This window comes from Sus scrofa, chromosome 14 (assembly GCF_000003025.6).
Source record: "Sus scrofa isolate TJ Tabasco breed Duroc chromosome 14, Sscrofa11.1, whole genome shotgun sequence".
Lineage (NCBI taxonomy): Eukaryota > Metazoa > Chordata > Mammalia > Artiodactyla > Suidae > Sus > Sus scrofa.
The window spans coordinates 122,526,371-122,551,752 of NC_010456.5; the positions used below are offsets into that span (position 1 = coordinate 122,526,371).

The 25,382-nt window shown below is 46.9% G+C and overlaps 1 protein-coding gene across 1 annotated transcript in view; it reads right to left on the minus strand.

The window, feature by feature from the left end:
* The window catches only part of GPAM (glycerol-3-phosphate acyltransferase, mitochondrial), a 43,791-nt gene continuing 30,638 nt past the window's right edge, over positions 12,230-25,382 (minus strand). The window contains 8 exon segments of the mRNA XM_005671462.3: positions 12,230-15,951; positions 16,630-16,688; positions 18,202-18,391; positions 20,380-20,520; positions 21,096-21,173; positions 22,297-22,433; positions 22,958-23,222; positions 24,247-24,317. Of these exon segments, the coding sequence (XP_005671519.2) occupies positions 15,835-15,951; positions 16,630-16,688; positions 18,202-18,391; positions 20,380-20,520; positions 21,096-21,173; positions 22,297-22,433; positions 22,958-23,222; positions 24,247-24,317 (1,058 nt within the window). The 3' untranslated portion in view covers positions 12,230-15,834.

Here is a 25,382-nt window from a genome sequence, read left to right on the forward strand (position 1 = left end):
CTCACGGCAATGCCAGATCCTTAACCCACTGAGCAAGGCCAGGGATCAAACCCACAACCTCATTGTTCCTAGTCGGATTCGATAACCACTGAGCCACGATGGGAACCCCCTCATGTCCTCTTCTTATAAGGACACCAGTCACAGGGTTTAAAGCCCACCTAAATCTAGTATAACCTCATTTTAATTACATGTGCAAAGAATCTATTTCCAAGTTAAGGTCACATTTTGAGGTTCTAAATAGACCTGAGTTGGCGGCGGGGGGTGGGGGGGGACCACAATTCAACCCTCGACAGGATTGGAGGTCAAGGAAGAGTAGGATGAGATTTATGTTACAAAATATGACTCTGGCAGCAGGGTGAGAATGGATGAGAGTGAGGGCGCGAGAGGGCAGGGGTCAGTGGGGAGGTGATGGAGAGAAGGGGGCAGACTTAAAATCTGTCTTGAAAGTTGAGCTGACGCAGCTGGCCATGGAGCAGATGTGAGGGACAAACAAGAGGGGTCGAGACTGTCTGGCCCTTCTTTGGACACCTGGCTGGCTGGGCCATGGGATCATATCCACATCGGGAGTAGGCGATGACGTGGGCAGTGCTCCGGAAATACCCACGAGTTGACGGCTGGCTCCGGAGCGAGCATTTCCGCTGCCAGGACAGGCATCGTAGAAGCAAGCACAAGACCCCTTTCTCTGCTTTGCAGCTGACACCTCCAGGCTCAGCCTTCAGCTGGCACAGTGGCTTCCACCCCGCAGGAGAAGCAGAGAGCAGACCTGTGCTTCCCGACCCGCTCCAGCCCAGGCACCCCAGGCTGGGTGTTTGGGTGACTGTTGTTGCTGCAGTTTCCGCGTCAGTCTGCCTCATCAGCCTCCAGGACCCCCAGAGGTTCACATCTCACTTCTCAGCTCTGGACGAGAGCTGGGGCTGAACGATGGATGGGAGGGAGCAGGAGGAGAAGGCCAGGTCCTCAGACTTTTTAGGGTCCCTGCTGGGAAAGATCTGGAGTCACAATATGGGTGACAGAAGCAGGCCGCAGGGGAAAAGTGGTACACAGACATCAAAATAAGTCCTGTGTCCACTGAAGAAGACTTCTCTGAGGCAGTATCCCAGGGGACTGGCTTTTAGAAAGGGGACACTCTGTATGTGCTCCTTGCCTGTTCTTCGATGAGTAGCCTTGAAGCAGTTTTGTGACCGTGAGAAGAGTTTGTGGCTGCAGGAGAATAGTGGCTTCTGGGAAGCGGCCAAAGGGAGGAGAGAGAAGCCCCTAGGTACATGTACACACAGGATGTAACACACACACACACACACACTGCTCAGCGGGCTGCCTTTTGATTTTGTGCTTTGAGAATGCTGGTGCTACAAAACTTGAATCCAGATCAGATTGATCCTCCAGATCCAAGCCTCCTGATTACAAGCAATTCGGGGGACGGAGGAACAGATTGTACAAGACCCCAAAGATGCCAACAGCCAGAGCCAGGTGTGGGGAACCACAGAATAACTAACAAGATTTCTTGAGATCATTTTTTTTCTTTTTTTGGCCTTTTAGGGCTGCACCCACAGCATATGGAGCTATAGCTACAGCACCCCAAGCTAGGAGTCCAATCAGAGCTACAGCTGCCAGCCTACACCACAGCCACAGCAACGCGGGATCTGCACCGCATCTGCAACCTACACCACCGCTGATGGCAACACCAGATCCTTAACCCGCTGAGCGAGGCCAGGGATCGAACCCACAACCTCAGGGTTCCTGGTCAGATTTGTTTCTGCTGTGCCACGATGGGAACTCCCTGACAAGATTTCTTAAACAAGTACATTGCTGGGGGAAAGAGAAATGCAGAGAAAAACTACAACTCAAAAGAAACTTAAAAGAGACTTTGCCTGCCATATGTGTCTCTTACTTGGATCCTGACCAGCTGTTTAAAAAAAAAAAAAAAATCGAGGCAACTGAACACTGACTAGAGTGACTGCTGATGTTTTTAGGTGTGATAATGGCAGGATGATTATGCTTTTCTTTTCTAAAGACTCGTTATCCTGCAGAGCTGCCTGACGAAATACTTATGGATGAAATGATACAATGGGAAGGATTTGCTCTGAAATAACCCAGGGGTGGGGGAGCGGAGAGGATACAGATGAAATCGGACTGGCCCTGAGTTGGTGATCACGGAAGGTAGGGGACGGGTGCTTCAGGCTTGTTCCACGATTGTCTGCATTTATGCTGCATTTGTGTGTGTGTTTGAAATCTGTCCACGGTGAACAGGGCTTTTGCTAAAAGACCTCTGGCCACAGACTCTCGCTCTGCCACTGATCAGCTGGGGCCCTCTGGCTGCTCCTGGTTCTCCTCTGGGTAGAACTCCTGCTTCACCAGGACTAGTGTCCAGCGAGAGCTCCATCACTGCCAATTATTGCCGTGATTTAGGTGTTTGTTAGTGTTTATTCTCTGTTTCTTTGGGGACATTCTCAACAGGGCATCGGATTACTAGATTTATTTTTCGACTATGTGTCACTTCTTCCAAGAAGACTCACTTAATAGCCCCATTCAGCTGAGGTGAGCATCTCCTCTGAGTCCCCCTGACCCCCAGTCTGGGCTCCCCATCCCCTGTATGTCGTAAGGCGCTGTTGACTTGTCTGCATCCTCCATTAGACTCCAAGCTGTTCCAGGCACCAAGCATACAGTAAGCACTCTATAAAGATGGTGGCCCCTTCAGCAGACAGAACCCCGAAGGTCGGGATGCAGTAATCGGCCTTCCAAGCCTTGCTATGTCTCTGTTTTGCTGTGTGGCCCTGCATAAGAATCTCAACCTCTCTGAGCATCTTCTCCTCTATAAAGTCACACTTACAGTCACACTGCCACACAGAATGGACAGGAGTCTGGCCATGGCCCACGTGCCTCTGGTTTCCTCCTGGAATCTGCATTCATAACACAGCCCCTCTATCAGCCTTGCCTTCAGAGGGGTTGCCACCTCCAACCCGTGGGCCTTCCCTTCATGGGATCCCCTCGTGTGCTCCACAGGCTCCCCACAAGGCCTCAGGCTCTGAACAAATGCCATCGCTAAGACTCATTGTGGTGGAAACCATCCACTGATGATTTTTTAAAGTGACATTTCACACAAGCCCATCACACGTCTGCCCCGCTGGCCACGTCCAGAGATGCCAGCGGTGAGAGTCACACCAACGGAAACCTCTGCAGATGTGACACCTGCAGCCGGAAGCGGAGCTGACTTCATGAGTTGGTTTCCTGGTTCTCAAAGAGCGGCAGGCTGGGGTGGCTAAACCTTCTCCGGATTTGCCCCCCCACCCCCCCCACCGTCTGAGTCCTACCCCCGCTTCCAACAACAAACAGCTCCCTGCCCACCCTGCCTCCTCCTCCTCTCCCCCTTCTTCCTGCTGTTTTCACTCCACACCCCCATGCCACTCAGAATCCCCAGCCTCTCAGCTGCCTCTGAGCCCCATCCAGCAGGACCGCCACCTTCCCACCTTCCCACCCAAGGTGCTGCCAACACCCAGTAGGCACACAGGCCCGGTGGATTTGATGAGCTCCTACTGGGTGTAGGATCCAGCCATGCCCCCCAAAGGGCAGAGGAACAGGAACAAATACATCAAAGACAGATGCTCTTTCCCAGGAAACTCACCCTGAGGGAGGAGGCCGTAGGCACTGGTGGGCTCCTGGGCGGGCAGACCCCACCACACACACTGGGGCCAGCTTGGAGCCCCTCTGATGCTCATCACAGCAGTCCTCAGCCCCCGGAGCCCTGGCCTGGGGTCCCCACTCCCCAGGGCTCACGTTGGCACTGGTAGATCCCCAAAGAAACAGCATCCACGTCTGAGCCGCAGAGGGGAGGAGGGGGGTGCAGGGGATGTGAAGCAGCACTTCCAGGCACTATGGCATTTCTGAGGGTCCTCAGACACCCCAAACCTCTCCCCCTATTAGCTACCTCAAAGCTGCACAAGCAACTGCAGGGTGCTGCCGCCCTCTAGTGGTCAGAGCCTGGAAAGACCGTGAACTTCCCAGAGAGGCACTTGCCCAGGGCCAAACTGTGAAGTGCAGGACACCAGCCTTCCAGCCGCAGCATCACTCCCCTCGCCCCTCCTCAACATCTCCCCATCTTCCCACAGGTCCCAGAGTCAGCATTCTCCCTAAATCTCTTCCCAGCTTGCTCTCTGAACTTCATATTCAGCAAGGTGCAAACTTTACACTGTAAGTAAAACAATAATGGCAACCTTATCAGAAGAGTCAATTTAGAAACAGCAAAGTCTTTGTTAGTGAGGTTCTTATGTAATTCAGACATCCACGAGGCACTGCTGGGCTGCAGGAGAGGCACCCACTCTCCCTTTCTGCAAGCTAAGCCAGACTAAAAGCCTTCTGAAACCATCAGCACCCCACTTTTCAGTGGTGAGGAAGTACACAAGTGGATCACAAAGAGGGAGGAAGAGGACACCAGAGCTCACGGCTTATGCAACAGCAGTGAGAGCCAAGCAGGCGTGGAATCCCAGGCACAGAACAAAGGAGAAAAGTGATGGGCTGCCCTGGTCCCATCACTCTGCAGCCTCTGCAAGCATCCTCAGTGCTCTCAAGACAGTGGGTAGCAGGCAGCAAAGAGGGCCCTGCTTCAGTCCCCTTGGCACCCACATCTCCAACAGTATCAAATCTTTATGCCTGTTTTGCCAAAGGGAGGCCATTCGGGAAATGCTTTCTATAATCACAACAAAGAGCAGCAACAATACTCTTTAAAGACCTTAAACTGTGTTCCCCTTCATTGGTTTCTCTGCCTTGAGCTCTGGCTACCTTGCAGCTCAGGGGCTGGCCAGCCACTTCCAGCTTCTCTGTGGTCCAGTAGGGGCTCTGCTTATGCTGAGCAGAGGTGGGCAGGGGACCAGAGTGACAAAGTGACCAAAGCCTAGACTAGCACAGAGCAACGAGCAGAGACAAGGCCACAGACAGGAGGCCTGGCACTGCAGGGACCACGCCCACTGCTGCCCCTTTATACCCCACACCTCCCGGTTCCTGTCTCTTCCTTTCCCTTTCCACCACTCGGAGGATCCATCCCGGAGTCTTATTTGTGGCCCTCGGTGAGAAGCCCCATTGTCAAAGAGCATCCAAAGTGTCCCCCCGCCCCAACTCCCAGAAAGCACACCACTCCAGTCCCAGGATCCAAGAGGCAGCATTCTTTCAGCCGCGGGTCTGGAAGCCCCAGATAAGGTTCTAGCGCCACCTAGTGGACTGATCTGGAATGCGAGATGTGGCCACACCCTGTATCCCGATGCAGGTGGGGCCAGATTGGAATCTGATTGGAATTAAGCAAAATCGCCTCTAAAACTACGACCTCAGTGATGCTGAGGGCGCACAAAGCACTAATCCGGACCACAGCTGCCCCTGCTCCCGCGCTGCCTTGCACAGCGTCTGTTAGAATATTCTGGGAATTTCTGGCTGAGGGAGCAGAGGGCAGATGCAGGTAGAAAAAAAGCACAAGGCAGAAAAAGCAGAGGGTCGGGGGCGCGGGGGGGGGGGGTAGTTTTCTGAGTCACCTGGAAAGAGGTAGACCTTTAACAGAGCTAGCATTTATAAAGCTTTCATTATGTGCTAGGGTTGATGTTAAATGCTTCATGAACATTCGTTGCCTCCTTGTATACCAGGTGGAGACCGTTAATCAAGAAACAGGCACCAGGTCACGTGCACAGGGCTGATGAGCTCAGGCCTTGGATTCGAACCCTGGGGGCCTTAGTCTGATTTTTGAGCTCGGAATCACAAAGCTATAAACGCTTCGACCGCAGTATGTCACAAAAGACAACCCGCAAGCCCCCAGATGCCTGCCTGCATGGGGACCTTGCATATTCGAAACCAGTTTGTTGGCTGGTCAGGGTTCTGTACCCCAAGACAGCCGTGAAAAAGCCGTGCAAATGGACTCACCTATGACATCAAGGTCAAGGCTTCCTTTTCAATGCTCAGAGATCACAGATGATGGCATCATGCACCAGGCCAACCCTCTCTTCCCCTCCCAAAACAGCCGCGGCCTCTGGGCCCTGGATTGGACCGCTTTAACTCTCAAGGCAGACGTGTGGGTCTTGAGAAGCAGGCTTTAAATTATGGGGAAATCATCAAGCCCACATTCTAGGACCTCGCCTGCCTTTTCCCTTCCGCTACCCTCTTCCCTATCCCACCCTCAAAGGTAGTGACGGTGGGGGCTTACCACACGGAGATCATGAAATCCAAACACTCAGGAAGAAGCTCAAGGTCAAGGCAACTCCGGGTTCCGTAGAAAGCACAGGGGTTTGAGCGGCAGGCTGTCCATGCTTCCCTTAAGAAACTTGGGGCGTTTCCCAAGAGTTTTGCGCCTCCACTTCCGGTCTGTAAGATGGGGCGGGGCTGGCCATGCCTGTAAAGCTGTTAGCGCAGCAACTGGCCGCTCATTCACGCTCATCGCATATTCCTTTATTCTCCCCACCTGCTGACTCCACTTTAAATAAAGACGTGCCTTTAGTGACATGGCTCTTTGTTTTGGAAAAATGAAATAAAACTGCGCAAGTCCAATAGGTCAATGACCCCTGACCTCCATGCCTGCGGATAATCCAGGCCTGCGGAAATACAACAAACTGGAAGGCACGTGCCCTCGTAAATGACCGCGACCCATTATCAGCCCATGGTTCTGCGTAGAAGGCAGACCCAGCACTGCCAGATCTTCTGATAGTTTTAACAAAAGCTAGACTGTTATTATAATTTTAGATGTTAAAGAAATAGACATCTTGAAAGGTGGACTCCATTTGTTTGACGTTTTGAAATTTACCAAACTAGGCAAGCCTATAGGTGGAATTCAGCCTAGGTACACAGGTTTTGCACATGAGCTTTAATATTAAGTTTATTCAAATTATCAGGTGGGCTCTTCAAAGGATTCCCGCTCCTTGACCTTCTTTCCAGGCCCAGTTAAGGACTGACTCTGCCAGTGAGCCCCCTCAGTCAGCTCCCCCATCTCCCACAGTGTGTTCTGTATTTGCCTGGACAAGCTACAGTGTTATTAGGTAACCTTTCTTGGGTAGCATCCTAAGTCCTAGGACACAGGACGCTGCTCCCAAGTGAGCCCCGTATCTCCCCTGCCTGCCTCTAGACTCTGTCAGTGCTAGTTATGGATAACATAGCACCCCCCTGAATTCTAATTTCTCTAGCCATCATGTTGATCTTTCTCACTGACAACCAGCAAGGGAGGCTGGGCAATGTTTACAGATCCAGTCCTCACAGCCATCTTCAAACACAGATGTCCAACCGGGAATTAGAAATGCCACGTTGTCTCTCTCTCTACTTATTCTGCATTGACCACGTGTTGGTGAGTCCCCCTTGACAGCCTCTGGAAACACTAGCTCTTGACATCACTTTGCGTACAGCATCTAGTCGGTGACAAGACTTGAGGACCCTCTCAGTTTGGGTTCCCCTGAAAACAGCTCCTGAGACAGGATTCGGCTGCAAGTCCTTTATGTGTGAGCTGATGTCAGGAAGCACCAGTGAGGGACAGGCAAAGGGAGAGATGGAAGGGGGAGGGTTATTATACCCCAAGAAAAGGGTAATGGGTAATGATCACTGGAGCTTAAACCCACTGGAGACCCTCTCAATTGTTCCAGTGAGGGGCTTTTTACCTCCAGTTCTCATCTCTCCCTGGATGAGAGTCACTCCTGGAGTGCTGACTTCCCACCACCTTCCAGCAGGCTCTGTGGACCCCACATGCTCCTGAGTCACGGAACGTCCTCAGCAGGGAGATCTAGGCAGATAAGGATGCAGGGATGTCTGCAGGTGACCCTAGGTGGCTATGGGGATATAGGGTCCTAAAATATCCACTGCAAGAACTCTGCCTCTAGAAAACCCAACACTATGGTGGAAGCCAGTCTTTACACTTAGAGAATAAATCAAACTTTCAAAGCACTGCCTACTGGCTCAGGTGGCTTTCAGGACTGCAGCCTACAGTGTGGGAGGCCAGGGCAGAACTGCTCCTTCTTCTTCCACACAAGAGAAAGAGACTTTTCCAATCCAATGAACACAGTGGAAGACTCCAGAGCAGGCCCAGCCAAAGGCTGCCTTGGCTCAAAAGCCCTCCCAAATAAATGTCCTGTCCAAATTCTGTTCCAGTGTTATTTGCTCTCCCTTCCAGACAAGGACCCCACCAGGGAGGCCAAGTGCCCCCACAGAACACTTCTAAAATGCAACGTTGAAGATCAAGTTTGGAAACCAGCCTCACAGCCTGCCAGCAACATGACCCTGAGGAACTGCCTACATTTGGTTTCCTCTTAGGGTCTTTAGAACCATCATCAAGTGAGCAACACCATGCCTGGCACATAATGATCCTAAAATACCATCATTTATTGGCTTGCAAATTTGCCCCCCTGCATGGAGGGCAAGGAGAGAACAGAGAGAGAGGCAGATCACTCCACATTGGTAGGTTGCAAGTTTCACAAGCAGGGAAACTTACCTACAAGTCTTGTCATGGGCCATGAAATACAAGCAGATCTCCACTAGAATCTTAAAAGTTTATATAGAGGCCCTAACTGGGCTCTATATTCAGTCCAGTTGGTCTTGACAACACCTTACTCTCAAGGCTGTGTCCTTGAAGTGGCTGCCAGCAGGGCACTAGTAAGCAGAATGTACATCCATTCCAGAACAGGGAAGGGGGTGGAGAGCCTCCTATTGCCTGGGTCTAACTCGTCAACCTGTGGTCACCTCGTCTCCATGACCCCCTCCAACACACAGGCTACTCACTGCTGAAATCTGGCTCTGCAATGCAACAAATCCACCGTGAGTGGCAGCAAATTCTAGCCATCTTCCACCTCAGAGGATTTCTTCTGGCTTGACTGGTTGGTGCAAAGGGCATGGTCTGGGAGGGCTTCTGCGAAATCCTTCGAGCTAGACACATCGCCTTCATGAACATGGTTGCCCTCTGAATTGTGGGGTTTCAAAGGCGGAATTAGGTGAAATGAGGGGGAAGAATCCTTGCATTCCTTTTCCCGTGTCCTGATGAGACACATCGCTTTCTGCCTTATTCCTCTGGGCCTGTTTATTGTTCCAGGGTAAGAGCAGAGTTTGAAAACCCAGGAAAAAGTGTGTCACCATGATAGAAAATTTGCACTCTGCCTTGGCCTTCAGCAAACGACTTCACTCTAAGCCTCGTGGTAAGATGGGGCTAACGGCACCTCCCCCAGAGAATTGAGAAGATGCATAGATAGTACTTGGCACGGTACCCAGCTAGACACCCACAAATAAGTCCCAGGCCCCAGCTTGTCTAGTACATTGCCTTGCTGGAGCCAATTAACTTCCTCTAGCTTCACATCCTTAAGTACTTTGCCAAGTTCCACACCAATCACAGGCATTGAGCCTCCTTCACTGGATGGGGGTTGATCATTCTGCTTTCTCGTTCACCTTCCACATGCCCGGTGGTCATGGGATTGAAGGGCAAATGATGTTGCTTCTCTTCTGGAGTCTGTCATCATTTAACTGTGTGAGCACAAGGGATGTTCTCGTCTATAAACCTGGGTGCTGAATACTAGGTGACACCTAATTTACCTTGCAGAGCTAAATCTTTTTTTCCGAAATCGAGAAAACCAAATGCCACACAGTTGCAAGACTTTAAAGCTTACAATACACTTCTGCATTCATGCCACCACCTTTCATTCTCAAAATTCCACTGTTGTCCCCATACAACACCAAGGACCAACCACGTTCACAGAGGTGAGGTGACCAGCTCAAGGTCTGAGCATGTGCACAGGAGAGCTAGACAGACCTAGGTTTACTGCCCCCAAACCCCATGCTCTCTCTTCTATATTCCTTTTGTTAAAAATGATAAAAACTGTTTTGAAAAGCTATATAAAACCCACAAACAGAACACAACATGGACAAGCCTTCCTTTTCCTAGACTGAGGACTGTGACCAAGCATTGTGGCACAAGTCACACAATGCAGGAGCCACGCTGTCATTGACAGAGACAGTCATCCAATGGCAGGGCTCCGGGCTACCATCTCCCAATGTAGAAGCATCTGAACATGCATAGAAGGCCCAAGCATCATTACCTTAAAGCCCAGTTTTGTCAAGGTAAGTCAACAGCTTTAATACTTCCCTGAGGAGTGTTTCTTACCCATCCTCCTACCTTGTTTTCTTTTTTTGGCTTTTTTGTCCTTTTTTTTAAGGGCTGCACCCGTGGCATATGGAGGTTCCTGGGCTAGGGGTCTGCTCGGAGCTGTAGTCACTGGCCTACACCACAGCCACAGCAACACCATATCCAAGCCACGTCTGCAACCTACACCACAACTCATGGCAACGCTGGATCCTTAACCCACTGAGCGAGGCCAGGGATTGAACCCGAAACCTCATGGTTCCTAATCGGATTTGTTTCTGCTGCACCACGACGGGAACTCCTCCTACCTTGTTTTCACTTCCTAAGTGCACTGTGTAGAACTGTGGAAACCCCAATTTTTGCCAAGACAGTGCATCTAGAGCTGGGGTTCTTAAACCTTCCGTGCCTTAGAACCCATAAGAGCTTGTTAAAACAGCCTGTTGGATGCTGGGGTGGGCCCCAAAAGAATTCGTAGTCTCAACAACTTTTCAAGTGATATGGATGCTGCTTGTCTGGTGACCACCCCTGGTCTCAGAAGAACTGCCATATCCAGCCTCTCCTTGAAATCCCCATCACGGGCACCATGCTGTTCTGCCTTTTCCTTCTTGGGTGAAGGGAGGCAGGCAACTCTTCCTCACCACACACACCTAGAATCAGGCACTAGAATTGGGGATGTTTTGCTCATCATTTCAACAACAGAGAAATAATGAAGCATGTGCATTTGGCCTCAAACCCTCCAAAAGCACACATGGAGATGGCTTTTGTGACATTCTGAAAAACTGAGCGATTACTTGGTGAATACTTCTCTGCTATCTCCCCATAAGAATTAAGACTGGTTCAAGCAGCAGCAATTACATGTTATAAACATTCCCTTACAAGTAACTTCAAAGGCGGTTGAAGTTTTCAGGTGATAAAACACCAGAGTATTCTTTAAAAAAAAAACAAACTTTCTTTTCTCAACCCTAGCAGGAACCTCCCTGTCACCATGTCATCTACTATCCAAACCTACACTCTTCTGAGAGTCAAAGGGGGCATTATTAATAATTATCAAGGGAATGTTGCAGGTATATGAGAATCTAGGTGTAGGATCAGCCCACCAATAAGGAGCCCAGAAGCAGGAAAAGGTATCCACATCTGCTTTTGCCTTATGTAGCCACCTCACTCCTATGAAGTTCTACATCTTGGCTATGTAAGTTGGGGACTTTCAGTAAGTGTGTGAGGGTGTGTCTGTAATGTTCTTTTCACTTTTAATCTCAAATGATCTGCTGCAGAAGATAGCAAGATGCTGTCCCAGAAGGCTGGAAAGTGAGCCTATTCGCTCATTGATTCCATTCACTCCATGTTGGACTTTTATCATAGCAAGATTCTAACTTTTACATCCACTCTTTCAGTGGATATTAATTCTGAAGTCTAATCTATGATAAAGGGAAAGCAATGTTTTGCAGCAACAAGAAAGTTGCTAATGCAAAGGAAAGAAGGAATACACCAAAGGGTGAGGGCATAGTCATGGCAACAACATCCCAGGGGAAATCAAAGGGGCTAAAGTACAAAGCTCAGATAGAGAGGCTGGCACAGAACAGATAAGACAATCTTGGGTGCTGGTCAGGTTGACGGACCTGTCAACCACTAACATGCACGCACGCCAAGGGCACAGATGGCACAGCCAGGCACCCGTTAACGCCCTTTCCAGAGGGCACACTCCTGAAAGAAAGCTGCTTTTGAGCCCTTTCAAAGCATCCACAGAAAACAGTGCTCTAGTAAAATACTTAACCGTCAAAAGAGTAAACTATTTTGAGCAACTATTATGAACTAGTGGGAAAAACCCAAGACTTCAGTTTATACTTTTAAACTTAAACATATTAAAATAAGACAGAAGTGCCACATTTAAGAAATATTACAGAAACCCACAGAACACCTCTGTGATGGGAGCATTTACGGAGGATGGCAGTATCTGAGCCGTAGATATCTTCTTCTCCAAATGGTTGATCAAATTTGAGGAGCTCTGGGTCAATAATAAAATCATGCACTGCCGGTCCTCAAATTTATGTAAGATTATTTCTTAAAAGCATTTTAATAAAGTTCTATTTTAGGTCCAACAAAAACTATACAATGACTTATGTAGGGGAACTTTTAACTACAAAAACAAGACATCAAGAATACATTCACTTTTCGGTTTATTAAAACAAAACTACACTTCTGTGTGTCTTACAATATATTAACAGGCATAAAAAAAGTTTCCATAGAAGTTTCACTCGTGACGTCACACCATGTCATTTTTCCGGTACTTTATAGTACATCTTTCTACAACAATCTAACATTTCTTTGTACAACAGGCAAATAGTTTAACACCTTCCATCAAGGCATTTCAGAGTTTAGATGTTTACCAGTAGAGTCAAAAGTCTCTTTCAAATGCAATCATTAGTTTGTATTAAACTAAAATGCCAGATGCCAAGTCTCAAGTTCCTACAAAGAGTGTTTTAAAAAACAGATTTACAGCCAAATTAAGTCTTATAAACCTCAGTGGTAAGTCCTATCATTTCTAAACGCTAGAACTACCTGTGGATAAAAAGCTGCATTCAATTGTGCAATAATTTCTTCCAGATCTGAATTACAATCTTAATTTTTTACCTCAATTAATCCTAGTGTTTATTTTGCTACTTTCAGTGAAAAGAACCCATAATCATTAAGGAAAGAGCTCTGACCAACTGTATTATCGATTTCTGTGCTTATCGTCTCTAGGAGAGGAAATATACATCCATTAAATGCAACATTTGATTTACAAAATGTATGCAAATTCTGCCTCCGTGCCATCTGGGAGTTATTTTGTCCCCTTAAAGAACCACCTGACATAGTGTTTCCCAAAATGTCTTCTATGAACCTAATGAGAGGTCCATAGGTGTCCCCAAGGAGAAAAAGGCCCTGGGGTCACATGGATTGGGAAATGCTGGGTTAAACAGGCTTGGTACTGGCAGACCCTGAAGCCCTTACAAGTGCACTGTGAATTTCTAGGAAAGAGGGTCCATGTGCAAATTGATGTTACCAGCAACACTTTTTTTACAAAACACCTAGGAACATCTCACAGAGCACTCATACGCATGGAGAACTCTGGGGAATGCTTTTCCCTTCAGATTGGAAATCCCACAGTCATTGCAGTCCCTAACTTATTTTCTCCACTCGCTCTTGTGACTTTGTGAGAGTTCACAGATCTGAGAAGCAAGTCTCATAGCACTTTCTCTGTTGCTAGTCCTACACATTTCATGCTAGTTCTTTCCTTTTTTCTTAAAGTTTTGAGAGCAAAATTTTCTTCTCCTCTTCTGAATCACTTAGGAACTTCTCGTTGTGAAAGAGAGCAGTTTCATATTGCTTATTATCGGGTCTTTTTGTTTGCTTTTTAACCTGATTCACAGTCTGCCTTTCCCTGGAGGGCATGCATTTCAGTTTCATAGAAATGCAACAGAGTAAACTGTAATAAATTATTTATAAGCACCTAGTTTGTTTAATCTTACATGAAAGCCATTCGCTTTTGGAAAACAATAAGAATAAATCTTTTAGCAAAACAGTGCTATCTGGAAGCCTTACTGGGATGATGGATGTTCGTTCAGTAATGAGGCACTGAAGAATGAGCTGTGCTAAAATTAACTCGAGGGTGAGCTTGTCCGGATGAGCAGAACTTTGGTTGAGATTTGTCTTCCTTAAAAAAGGTTTTCAAAGCACCAGTTAATTACAGAAAGCATGCATATTTATTCTCACAGTGAGTTAAAGTGGCGAGAGAGCTAGCAAATCACACATTGCATTCCCCAAAGCATCTGATTAGATTTCTAGAAAACAAACCAACTGAAAGGGAAAATAAAGCCAGAGAAGCCATGGTCCCCTGGTCAGGCTGGTGCATCAGCAGCTCTTAGCAGAAGTCACAGGCAGAGCAGCAGTCCCAACCTTGACTTAAAAAGGCTGAGAAATCCTCCGTCTATAATTTAGAGGATGAAGAAAAGTGAAGCGTTTGCTTGCCTAGATAAGGAACACACAAGGGGATACACAAGCCTCCCGGCTGTTCCCCCAGTCGCAGGGCTCATTCTCCTTAGGAAAATGGAATGCTAACCAGTGAGGACCCCACTCCACCCCAGAGTCACCGCAACACTGACAATGGCTCAACAGCAGGGAGTCCTATAAGGAAAACATATATTTTAACAGTAGAATTTGAGAAGAATGGAAGAAAATCACAACAGCATAGCATTATTGCTCTGAGTTTCAAAAATTTCATACACTGTGAAATACCAATGAGTATCTCTCCCTCTCCCAACACACACAGACTAGTCAGGAGACCGTATGAGTGTTTAAAACCCACGCTGATGAAAATACAAACTTGATTCTCAGTACTTTTCTATTAAATGCAAAGACTATCTACAACATTCACCAGGAAGAATTCCTGATTCCATAATATCATGGAGAGAAGAGAAGGAACAGTAAGCTGTTAGAAAATGTTTAATATCACATGATTTTTAAGAAATCACCATAATTACCACAGTTGGTTAATAATTACGACCCCTGCTCACAGAAAGGCACCTACCTGTTATGAACAATTCATAGTTATTTGCCACTATGTGACATCGGAGTTTCGGAATATAATCCACACATGTTTTTTAAGGAACCATGATTTTTCCTCACAGCTAAAAAAAATCCATAAATGCCTCCAACCATGTGCCAAACCGCAGGCCCATCACATATACTGCACAGGTTGTACTGTGCCCAACTTGAGTGGGTACCAGCCAGAAGAGGGGCATGCAGTGCATGACCTGTCTGCAGGGCAGGAGACGCCTGGGTCGGCTGCCTGCAGCCAGAGCACTTTAGGATAACACAGGCTCTCAGGCCAAGTGAATGCGTTAGGACAGTGGCTCTCTCTGAGAAACAGCTGTACCTGGGAGGGGCAGGTACCATCTGAAGGGTGGGAAAGGATACAGACATAAAACAGGAGTTGTCCCTAAATACTCGCTGGTCATTTACAACTCAGTGGCACGTTTTCATTTTTTCAAAGTCAGTTTTCTGGCCACGTTTACCCTGAATTTACTTCCTGGTGTTAGCTGTTTGGTCACATTATCTGTACTCCTGACCTAAATGAATATTGTGTCTCCACGTAGCTCTCAAGATGCTTTCCAAATCTGACTGCAGAGGACAGCACAGTGATACCTGGGTGTGACGTGCATTCGCCCTTCATTTGTAAAGCACTTGGGATGAAAAGTGTTCCCCTTGAAAATTTAGCTACGACTGACAAAGATAAAACCGAAAAGACAAAAACAAACAAAAAACAGTGGATGGATGACACAATTATCTTTAAAGGAAGCATTAACCATTAATCAGAAAATATACCAACAAATTACCTGACAGCATTAAGTACACTATACAAGACTCAGTTCTAGAATCAACTACATTTTTGTGTCCATCACAGTAATTAGTCCTTAACTGTTATACTTAAAATGTCAATCTTCAATCAACTCCAAAATAATCATTTGCGATTTCATCTTGTCATCTCTTGATTATGAACTGTGACTGGGGGCGGAGGCCCCACAGTGGGATCTGTAGGCGGCTGTGTCATCTCGGAGTCGGATGGGCACAGACCATGGAGGGGAGAAGGCACTTGTCTTCCAGGAGGTCGCATCAGGACAGGCCAGGCCCGACCACACCACAGCACCTTCCACTCTCGAGCCAGAGGCTGGAGCCTACGAAGGACTCATCCCACACCCTTCACCTGCAGAGGTGCCAGGAGTTACCTACAGCACCACAAAGCTCAGGATATATTCCAGGAGTTTCTGCCGGTTGCACTGAGGTAGAAAAGTGCTGCTGAGTTCTAAAACAGACACTTTCTTTTGTTTGGTCTCTTTGAAAACCTAGAGAGAAAGTTTAGATTAAATTAAAGACAAACCAAAAAACGGGGGGAGGGGGAATGGACATTTCTGTCACCAACTCCATCCAGTGCCCTTGACCCCGTAAGACAGTAAGGCACACAAAACAATCCGGGCTTTAAGGAAACGTACGTGGCGATGGGTGCGAGTGTGGGGTGGGGAGGTTCTGGGGGCAGGTGTCAGGTTTTTGGGAGCGCAATTCAATCAGTGTACCATATTTCAAAATTTACGTTGGAATAGAGTCACAAATAGTCCCTTACAAAGACCATTAGTACCGCCATGAACCCACATCCTGAAGGATACACAACAGTAAAGGATACCTCCAGCCATACTGGTAAAAACAAGAAAATAACTGAAAACCATACGGGAGAGTTAACATTGCCACCAAAATGGTCGTAGAATCTTAAAACACACTGACACCTTCATTTAGAATGAAGATGGAAACCAGGAAAATTCTGGAACATTCAAATCAATTTGTGCTGATGGGGCCTCACCTTCAACACACCCTTCTTGCATCCCCAGAAATGCCTGCCTGCCTGATCCAGCAGAAACTGCTTCTCTCAGGGGCCAGCCAACACCAAGGTGGCTCCAACAGGCAAGACCGAAACAGAAAGAGGACAGAGATGAACGTGCACTTTCACACCGCAAGCCGTGGACACTCACCCCAATATCCTTAAACATTTTCACAGCGTTCTTCACAAGACAATATGTGGCACTCTCAGCTGTGGGGAAAGAGTAAGACTCTGTCAAATGTTTAGGCCCAGCAACGATGAGACCCCTGACGTCCAGGGGAAGGAAGTGCGGGGCCTGGGGGAAGGGCCACAGCAAGTCTGTGGACCATGTCAGGCTCCCTCAGGCTACCTGGGAGGCCTTCAAGGATTTGCTGTTTCTCTAAATCCAATTCGTCTATTTTTTTTTTTTTTTTTTTTTTTTTTTGTCTTTTTAGGGCTGCAGGTGCGGCATATGGAGGTTCCCAGGCTAGGGGTCAAATCAGAGCTGTTGGCCTACACCATAGCCACAGCAACACAGGATCCTTAAACCACTGAGCGAGGCCAGGGATGGAACCCACATCCTCATGGATACTAGTCAGGTTCATTAACTGCTGAGCCAAGACAGGAACTCCCTGATTTGTCATTTTTTAAGGAAAAAAAGAGGAGAGAGGGATAAGGAGAGAAAGAGGCAAGGAAGGACAGAGAGAAGAAGGGAAAGAGAAATATCCAAAACATCCATTTCAAAGAGCTTTTGTGAGATTCAAAGGAGACAGTGTGTGGAGATTCTTTTAAACAGCACAGTGATGCACAGATGACTCCCACGATAGTGGAACCAGAAAGAGCACAAGTCTAGAGATCACTAAAAAAAAAACAGAATTCTAAGCCCAGGTTGCCCTTTAACTAGCTATGTGATCTGGGAGAGTTTCCTTCTATACAGGAAGGTGATTCTAGCTCTACTGCCAACCCACAGATATGTCTCTATCCATCCATCTATCCATCCATCTACATGTCTACAGGTAGATAGGTAGGTATAGACAGATGCAGGGAGAGACCTAGATTATCTCTAGATCCCTCATGGCTCTAAAAATGACTGGATTCAAATTAGTTTCAGTCCTAAATCATAACTGTATAAAATGCCACTCCCACCCCAATCACTCCTCTTACATAACATATATTACCAAGTGTCAGCAGGATGGGGCAAGTGAAACATACACCACTGCTGGGAGTGCAAACTGGTTCAGCAATTAGGAACCATTTGGCCATCCCTTCCACAAACCTATCATCTGGCTGAACTTACCACACCCTGTGACTAGGCAATTTTTCTCCTATATATCCCAACATAAACGAGTCTGTAAGTTCACTCCAAGACACGTTCAAACATTTCACAGCAGCACTACCACAGTAGCTCTGAACTGCAAAACCCAAATATCCGTCAATGATGGAAACGAATAAATAAAATGCGGCAAGTATGTATACACTAGACTAGGACAGAGCAACAAGAACAACCGCATGTAAGAACATGTATCAATTTCACTTATAATCTTCTGTGAAAAAAGCCAGACCTAGGAGTATCTATCTGTATCATCCAATTTATATAACATATCAAAACAGGTAACAGTAGTAATCTATGGAGTTAGAGGTCAGGATAATTTTGCATTTTTTTCCCAATTATCTACAATGAGCAGATTCCTATAATCAAAAAAGGCACAGCTTTTAAAAGAAGCAAAAATAGGGTCATACATACCATATACTGCAACTCTTCTTTCTGTTCTGTTTATCAGGTATTTGTGCAGCTTCTGCAGGTACTCAGGCTCCGGGACGGGACCACTGAAGTTGTGAATGAAGATGGCAGCAGAGCTGTAAGCCTCCAGCAATGGCCCAAGGAGCCTCTGCAGGAAGGTGATGAACTGCTGGTGCTCCTTGGATTGGCTCACCTGGGAGGGCAGGAGCGGGAGAGCCAGTCACATGTGGGGGCACAGAGGAAAGAGATCAGGCAGACAGGGGAGCCCTCTCGGAGCACCAGCGGCTCCAGAAGACAGCCCCTCGCGGTCAGCACACCATTGCTCCAAGTGCAGAGTCACTGTTGGAAACAAACACTGGTTTTGAAATGTGTTCTTTATTGTAATCAGACTTTCATGGTATTTGAGGTTTGTATTCACTGAACAGCTGCCTAGAAGAACTGTCATATTTGAATGACATAATTATAACAGAATGTCATCACTGAAAACAGCTAGTGCTGACACTGGACCTTCCAGCGTTTGAAGCCTGGCTGGACAGTCATTCAAGTCCAGCCACATGTGCAAAAAAGCCACACGCCAAGACCCAAGCAATCACTTCAGTCCTTCCCAGCTCTGTCTGTCACCTCCATGTGGCCTTGGGCCCACAGGGTGACAGAATGGGGAGTGGTGAGGGGGATGGGGTACTTTGGGCAGTGGGGGCTCTCACTCTACATCCTTCAAAAGCACACATTCAGATGAGCCCCTCCGCAGTATGATAGCAAGATCCCTGTACCACCTTGAAACTAATAATGCCCGAAATGGAAAAACTTCCAAGTCATTCGGACTCTCCTGTCTGTGTGTCTGTGTGTGTAAACTAGGGAGTATTGTTCCACCACAAAGAGAGTAATCTACTTAGGGTATTCAGAAAAGACAAATCATTATCACTCATTTCTCAAACTGCAAATTAGAGGAGTTTCCGTCATGGCTCAGTGGTTAACGAATCCGACTAGGAACCATAAGGTTTCGGGTTTGATCCCTGGCCTTGCTCAGTGGGTTAGGTCCTCTGTGGTGTAGGTTGCAGATGCGGCTCGGATCCAGCGTTGCTGTGGCTCCGATTCGCCCCCTAGCCTGGGAACCTCCATGTGCCGAGGGAGCGGCCCTAGAAAGGGCAAAAAGACAAAAACAAACAAACAAACAAACAAAAAACCCCTGCAAATTAGACAAAACTGATTTTCCTAAAGCAGGGATGATCTTTTAATTTTTTTTGGCCACGCCCATGGCACGTGGAAGTTCACAGGCCAGGGACTGAACCCCAACCACGGCAGTGACAACACCAGATCCTTAGCCCGCTGCACCACAGCAGGAACTCCAGGGACAATCTTTTAAAAATCAGATTTTCTCGTGTGATAGGATTTGTTTTAATTGAAGGCAAAGAGCTTGATGTATGGAATTTGGGGAAAGATGGCAAAACTGAGCATAACTTAAAAAGAGCAACCAGGAGTTCCTGTCATGGTGCAGGGGAAACTAATCTGACTAGAACCATGAGGATTCGGGTTCCATCCCTGGCCTCGTTCAGTGGGTTTAAGGGTATGGCGTTGCTGTGAGCTATGGCGTAGGTCGAAGACGAAGCTCAGATCCTGCATTGCTATGGCTGTGGTGTGGGCCAGCAGCGGTAGCTTTGATTAGACCCCTAGCCTGGGAAACTCTGTATGTTGTGGGTGCGGCCCTAAAAAGCCAAAAAGCCAAAAAAAAAAAAAAAAAAAGAAAAGAGCAACCAGGCCAGTGGCAGCTGAATATGAATTCTCTTCTATACCTGCTATGGTGTTGTCTTGCTTTGGCGCTTTGGTGATGACTGAACAAACGCCTTCCCTCTTTAGGGAGTGAGTGCAGCTGTGGGTAGAGGTGGGCACCTGTGCATTCTGATGAGAGGGTCATGAAAGGTATCATCTATGACATTCTTCTTCCTGAATTTTCAGTCTCTCTGGCCTCTTTCGATTTTTCTATATCCAAACTGAACAATTTAAGGTATTAATTTTATAAACCATTTGAGTGTCTTTACTAGGTAGAAAGCACCACAGCTGGTTTGCAGGTGCTTTGAATATGAATAAGTCTCCAGAGTCCAAGCTTATAAGAGCCTCGTAACTAGTGGCACACAGACTAAAACTCATCACTGCAGAGTCCACCAGAATCCTTCACCCAAGTACCTTCAGGTAGCAATCTCGCTGCTCCTCACCAAAATCGCTGTCTTCATCTTCCTCATCACTTCTCCATGACAGAGGTTCAGGGAGCTTCTTGTCCCAGTGCTGCTCAGCAAGACTGGGACTAATATCCTCCTGATCATCTTGCTGTGCCAAGGAGATGACCGAGGGTAAGTAGACCTGCACACAAACGCCTGCCCCACTGGACCCCAGACAGCACAGTCCTCACTCATGCCCTCCCCAACCCTTCTGTCGAGCCATTCACATCAATCCACTGCCCGCTCCAAACTCCAAAGCACTCAGGAGACAGTGGGGCGGGGGGGATGGGGGGTGGAGGAACCAGGCAGATCAAATGAAATACCCTCACCTCTTCTAAATCAGTACCTACTTTCCCAGGCCACACCCTTTAAATCTGCCAAAATTAAAACAGAGCCTCAAAAAAGAAAACTGCATGTGTGCAAGCTGCAAGCACACTCATGTGCGGATCTCATCTCAGAATGCAGACTTCTGGGTGTCACGGAATCAAGTCAGGATACGTTTTAGACAACACCGGTTACACCAAAGGAACCGAGAGATCAAACAATCCCAATGTTTATTCTCCCCATTGATATTTTTCTCTTCAACTCATCTGGACTTGACTATATATGAAGTGGAATGACTGGTTAATGCAGCTGATAGAAAAGATAAGGAAAAGGCCAACACAGGCAAGCTTGTCCTCTTACCTCTGCCACTGTGAGAATGCCGTACTGGATAAACCTGCCTACTGTTTCATGGCAAATTTGGTAAAATGTCTGGCAGGGCTGAAAAGAAAGGCATTTCAATGTAAATGTCACTGAATTATTTTTTAAAGACCAAAAACAGCACAAAAGGTGGCTGCCCAGTACTTCCATGGCATCACCTGCCTCACTCCAGCGGGCAAGCCCTGCAATTTCCAACTCCCACCCTCTTGACGAGCGCATGGTGGTGGACAAAGCCTGAGAAGAGACCGTGTCACCTAACTGGCTGAGAACCCAACGCAGCACCACCTGCAAAGGGGGTTCCTGAGCTGTGTCTCCCCCAGGGAAGCCAGGCCTCAGGACGGCTGCTTGTCAGGCACCTACCACCTGTTTTCTCCTCTATAAGACAATTTCTCTGCAAAAGCTATCTTACAGGAAATGTTGTACATACAGGTGGTGGAAGAGGAAAGAGACAATGTGAGAGACAAGGTCAGTCTGGAGAGCCTTACCTACCCGAGCCTCTCCCATCCTGCCCCTCGAGGTTCGTGCAAATCAGATTCCCCAACAGGACCACAAACATACCACATACAAAGAAGGCGGTGGAAGAGGGATCCTCACAATACATGTACTAATAAATGGGACGCACCCAGGTCAGTGGGAACACACAGACTTTAAATAAAATACGAATTCTATTTGTGGATGATTTTGAGGGAAAAATTCTGCTTAATCTGTATACCTCATCATAAACATCCACAGGTGTTTAAATATAACACAAACGTTCATCGGTTCCTCTGGGCCTTAATTTCACCATGTGTGAAGGAGAAGGGGTTGAGCCAATGATTGTTAAGATCATTTCTGACTCTCATCTTCTGTGGTTCCACCAACTACGAGCGGGCGTGTTAATTATTTACAAACCCGACCCAGTGCCTCACTACAGTAAGAGCTCAGAGCGATCTGACTGGCAGAGAACGCTGAGCAACCTGTCCTATCACACCTCCCAGTGCACCAACGGTTCACCGGAGCAGTGGTCCCACCAGGCAACCAAGAGAGGAATGATATAATGGTTTGGTGGTCGCCGAGACCCAGGAGTAGGACGTAAAGCTTCAACAATGGGCCAGAAATTCTCTAAGGGAAAAGCGTTTTATGCTGTCATTAACGATAAGCTCAAGAAAAAGAGAACAGGCAACACTCACGAGCCCTCACTTACGAGAGAGATGGTGCCCTCGTTGGAGAGCAGGTAGCACAGGCTGGCGGCCTTCCGCACCAGTTGCTCCTGGCTGATCAGGCTGGGAGACGCAGGCCCTCCTGAGCCCCTCTTCTTCAGAACTGCATAGAGGCTGCAGGCTGAGAGAGGAAAATGTCAATGAAGCGGGCAGCCTTAGTGCTCCAGAAAAACTTCAACTGGCTCAGGTAAGTTGGATTACCTTAACCTGCTGTTAGTACATCAAAAAGAATTATCTGCATTAGCTGGAGAAACTTAAGATTCCATGGGATCCCAACCCTACCAAACCTTCCTTGGAAGCTTCCAGCCCCTTTGCTGTCTCCTCTGGTCCTCCCACTTACTTCACTGCCATGTATACATCTCAGCTCACTTAAGATTTTCAGCTCCTGGACAGCAAGACATCCTACTTCTCTCCCTTAGTAAAAAGTGTGATACTATGCATACAGTAATTCAGTTATTCCTTGTTGAATAATAAATGTAAAAACAAGCTATAAAGAGCGAAATAGCACATTACAATTTTATTTGAAACTAAAACTATGCAACACATTCCCTTGAACAAGGGGTAACCATCCAAATTAAAGTGGACCCCTCTATGTGCCTCTGGACATTTTTTTTTACCATGAAAATACTTCAAGACCGGATGTACCTATGATGGCCTCCATGATAAAGACGTGGAGTACCCCATTGCTGTAGAAGTTGAGTTCAAAGACTGACGGGACCGTTGTGCTGGGAGTAATAAAAAACTCATCATTCCTGCTGGTGTGGGTGATCGTGATGCAGTTTCCCAGCAGCTGTATGGCATGCATGACTACATCTTCTGAATTTCCTGAGAAACCCAGGTCAAAATCACGAGCCAGGACTTCCTCCTTCATCACAAAGAAGTCTTCCACCAACGTGGAGAGATCAATTCCCTAGAGAAACAGAAAAAAAAGTGGTCTTATGAGAGTAGGAAACCTACTTCCCAAAAGGTAGAGAGACCATTTCAAGGATTTTTTTTTTTATTAGAGCATACTGATTTACAGCATTGTGTCAATTTCTGCTGTAAAGCACAGTGACCCAGACATACATATATAAATATATACATTTTTTTCTCATACTACTTTCCATCACGTTCCATTCCAAGAGATATTTGCATAGTTCTCTGTGCTATAGAGCAGGACCTCATTGCTTATCCATTCCAAATGCAATAGTTTGCATCTACCAACACCCAAACTCCCAGTCCATCCTACTTCCAAGGATTTTTTTTTCTTGCCTTGGCTTTCCTGCAGCTCGCTGTCAGCACATACAGAGAAAGGGCCAGAACACCAGTGTAAAGAAAGTCAGGAAACTGGTTACAAAGCTGTCCCCCAAGAATGTCAAGATACACCCAGACTACTCTGCCCACAACACATGATATGAGCACGTAAGATCACAGCAGGAAGCAGCCACCATCTGAAAGGAGGAAGTGCTTATTTTTTAGCAAGAACTTTCCTCATTTTAAATATTTATCTGACAAATATTTATTTGGTGCCTATATCCTGCCACTATGTTTGGTGTTGAGAACATAACTATGGACAAGACAGACAGTCCTTCTTATCACAGGGCCTAGACAAGTGTGTTGCAGGAAGGCAGAGCGCAAGTCCTAGACACAAATCAAATGGCTTGGAAACCATTAGCTACCAGAATGTTTTCTGCTTATGGATGAGATCTGCCTTCTTTCTGTTAACTGTATTACTCAAAGCATGCCTTATTGTCATAGATAGAGATATAAGTCTCTGAGGCTTTTTTTCATGTAGATTTCTTGCTCTATCAGGTGTGCAGAGCTTAGCTTACTTTACTGTTTGTCTCACAGGACTAGCTGGAAAGGAGGCAGATCCATCAGTGGACAAGGATTTGAAGAGCTGACAAAGCATTCTCATGCTTTCTGTTGAACTCTGGGCGACAGTACAGACATACCTGCCTGTGTCTGTAGAGGAGCAGGCAGGCCACGATATGGGTTGACATAATGGCACAAGACTTGCTAGCCGCTGGAAGGCAAACACAAAGCTTTAATTGCACTTTTTTCAATATAGCTGAAACTTTTTATAAGTACCTAAATCTTAATCAGGAGTATTTGAAGCTACAAAAAAAAAAAAAAAAAAAAAAAAAAAAAAGTCCTCTACCACACTTCCCATAATCGATTTACCAAAGCGAAGCTATAACATCATACCACGTTCTGGGCCAATGGAACCTCATTAGAGATCATTATTCATCATATAATAGAACTCAGTCTAAAATAGGTCTGCTCTCAATCCAGACCAATAGAAGTCAGTTACCGAATGACTAAGAGACATCTTTATGGAAATACCAAAACTGAGGGTATGGGCCTGTTCTAGGAGCTCTACAGGACAGCCTACTTTTGTGTTTGTGACTTATTCCAGGCCTCAGTCTACTGTAACTGCACCTCTGCCTTACTCCCCTTGCAGGTATTCACCACCACATTACACAAAGGTGTGTGTGTGTGGGGGGGTGTGGGTGTGGGTGTGTGTGTGTGTTGGGAAGTGGGGGTGGATAGATTTAAAGTCAGAAACCTGAGTTCCCACTGTGGCTTAGCGGAAACGTATCTGACTAGCACCCAAGAGGATGCAGGTTTGATCCTGGCCTCGCTCAGTGGGTTAAGGTGTAGGTCCCAGACATGGCTCGGATCCTGCGTTGCTGTGGCTGTGGTACAGGCCAGTGGCTACAGCTCCAATTTGACCCCTAGCCTAGGAACCTCCATATGTTGTGGGTGCAGCCCTAAAAAGACAAAATAAAATTAAGTCAGAAACCATTACTCAAATCCTAACTTCTACACTAATTTCATGACTTGGGAGAAATTTCAAAATTCCCAAGCTTCAGCTTCCCTTCAGTAAGTGAGCACACCACCTAGTTCACTGGGCTGTGTGAGCATGAAATGATCCACCTGGCACGGGACCCCGCAGTAATGGGTGCTTAATTTCCTCTGTTCAACCTGGCCCAGAGGAGGGTTAGAGGTAAGGAAGAAAAGAACAGAAAGACATTTGAGAATGACTATAGTCCATAACTCAATATTCTGAATTTGCAGAAAATTATAA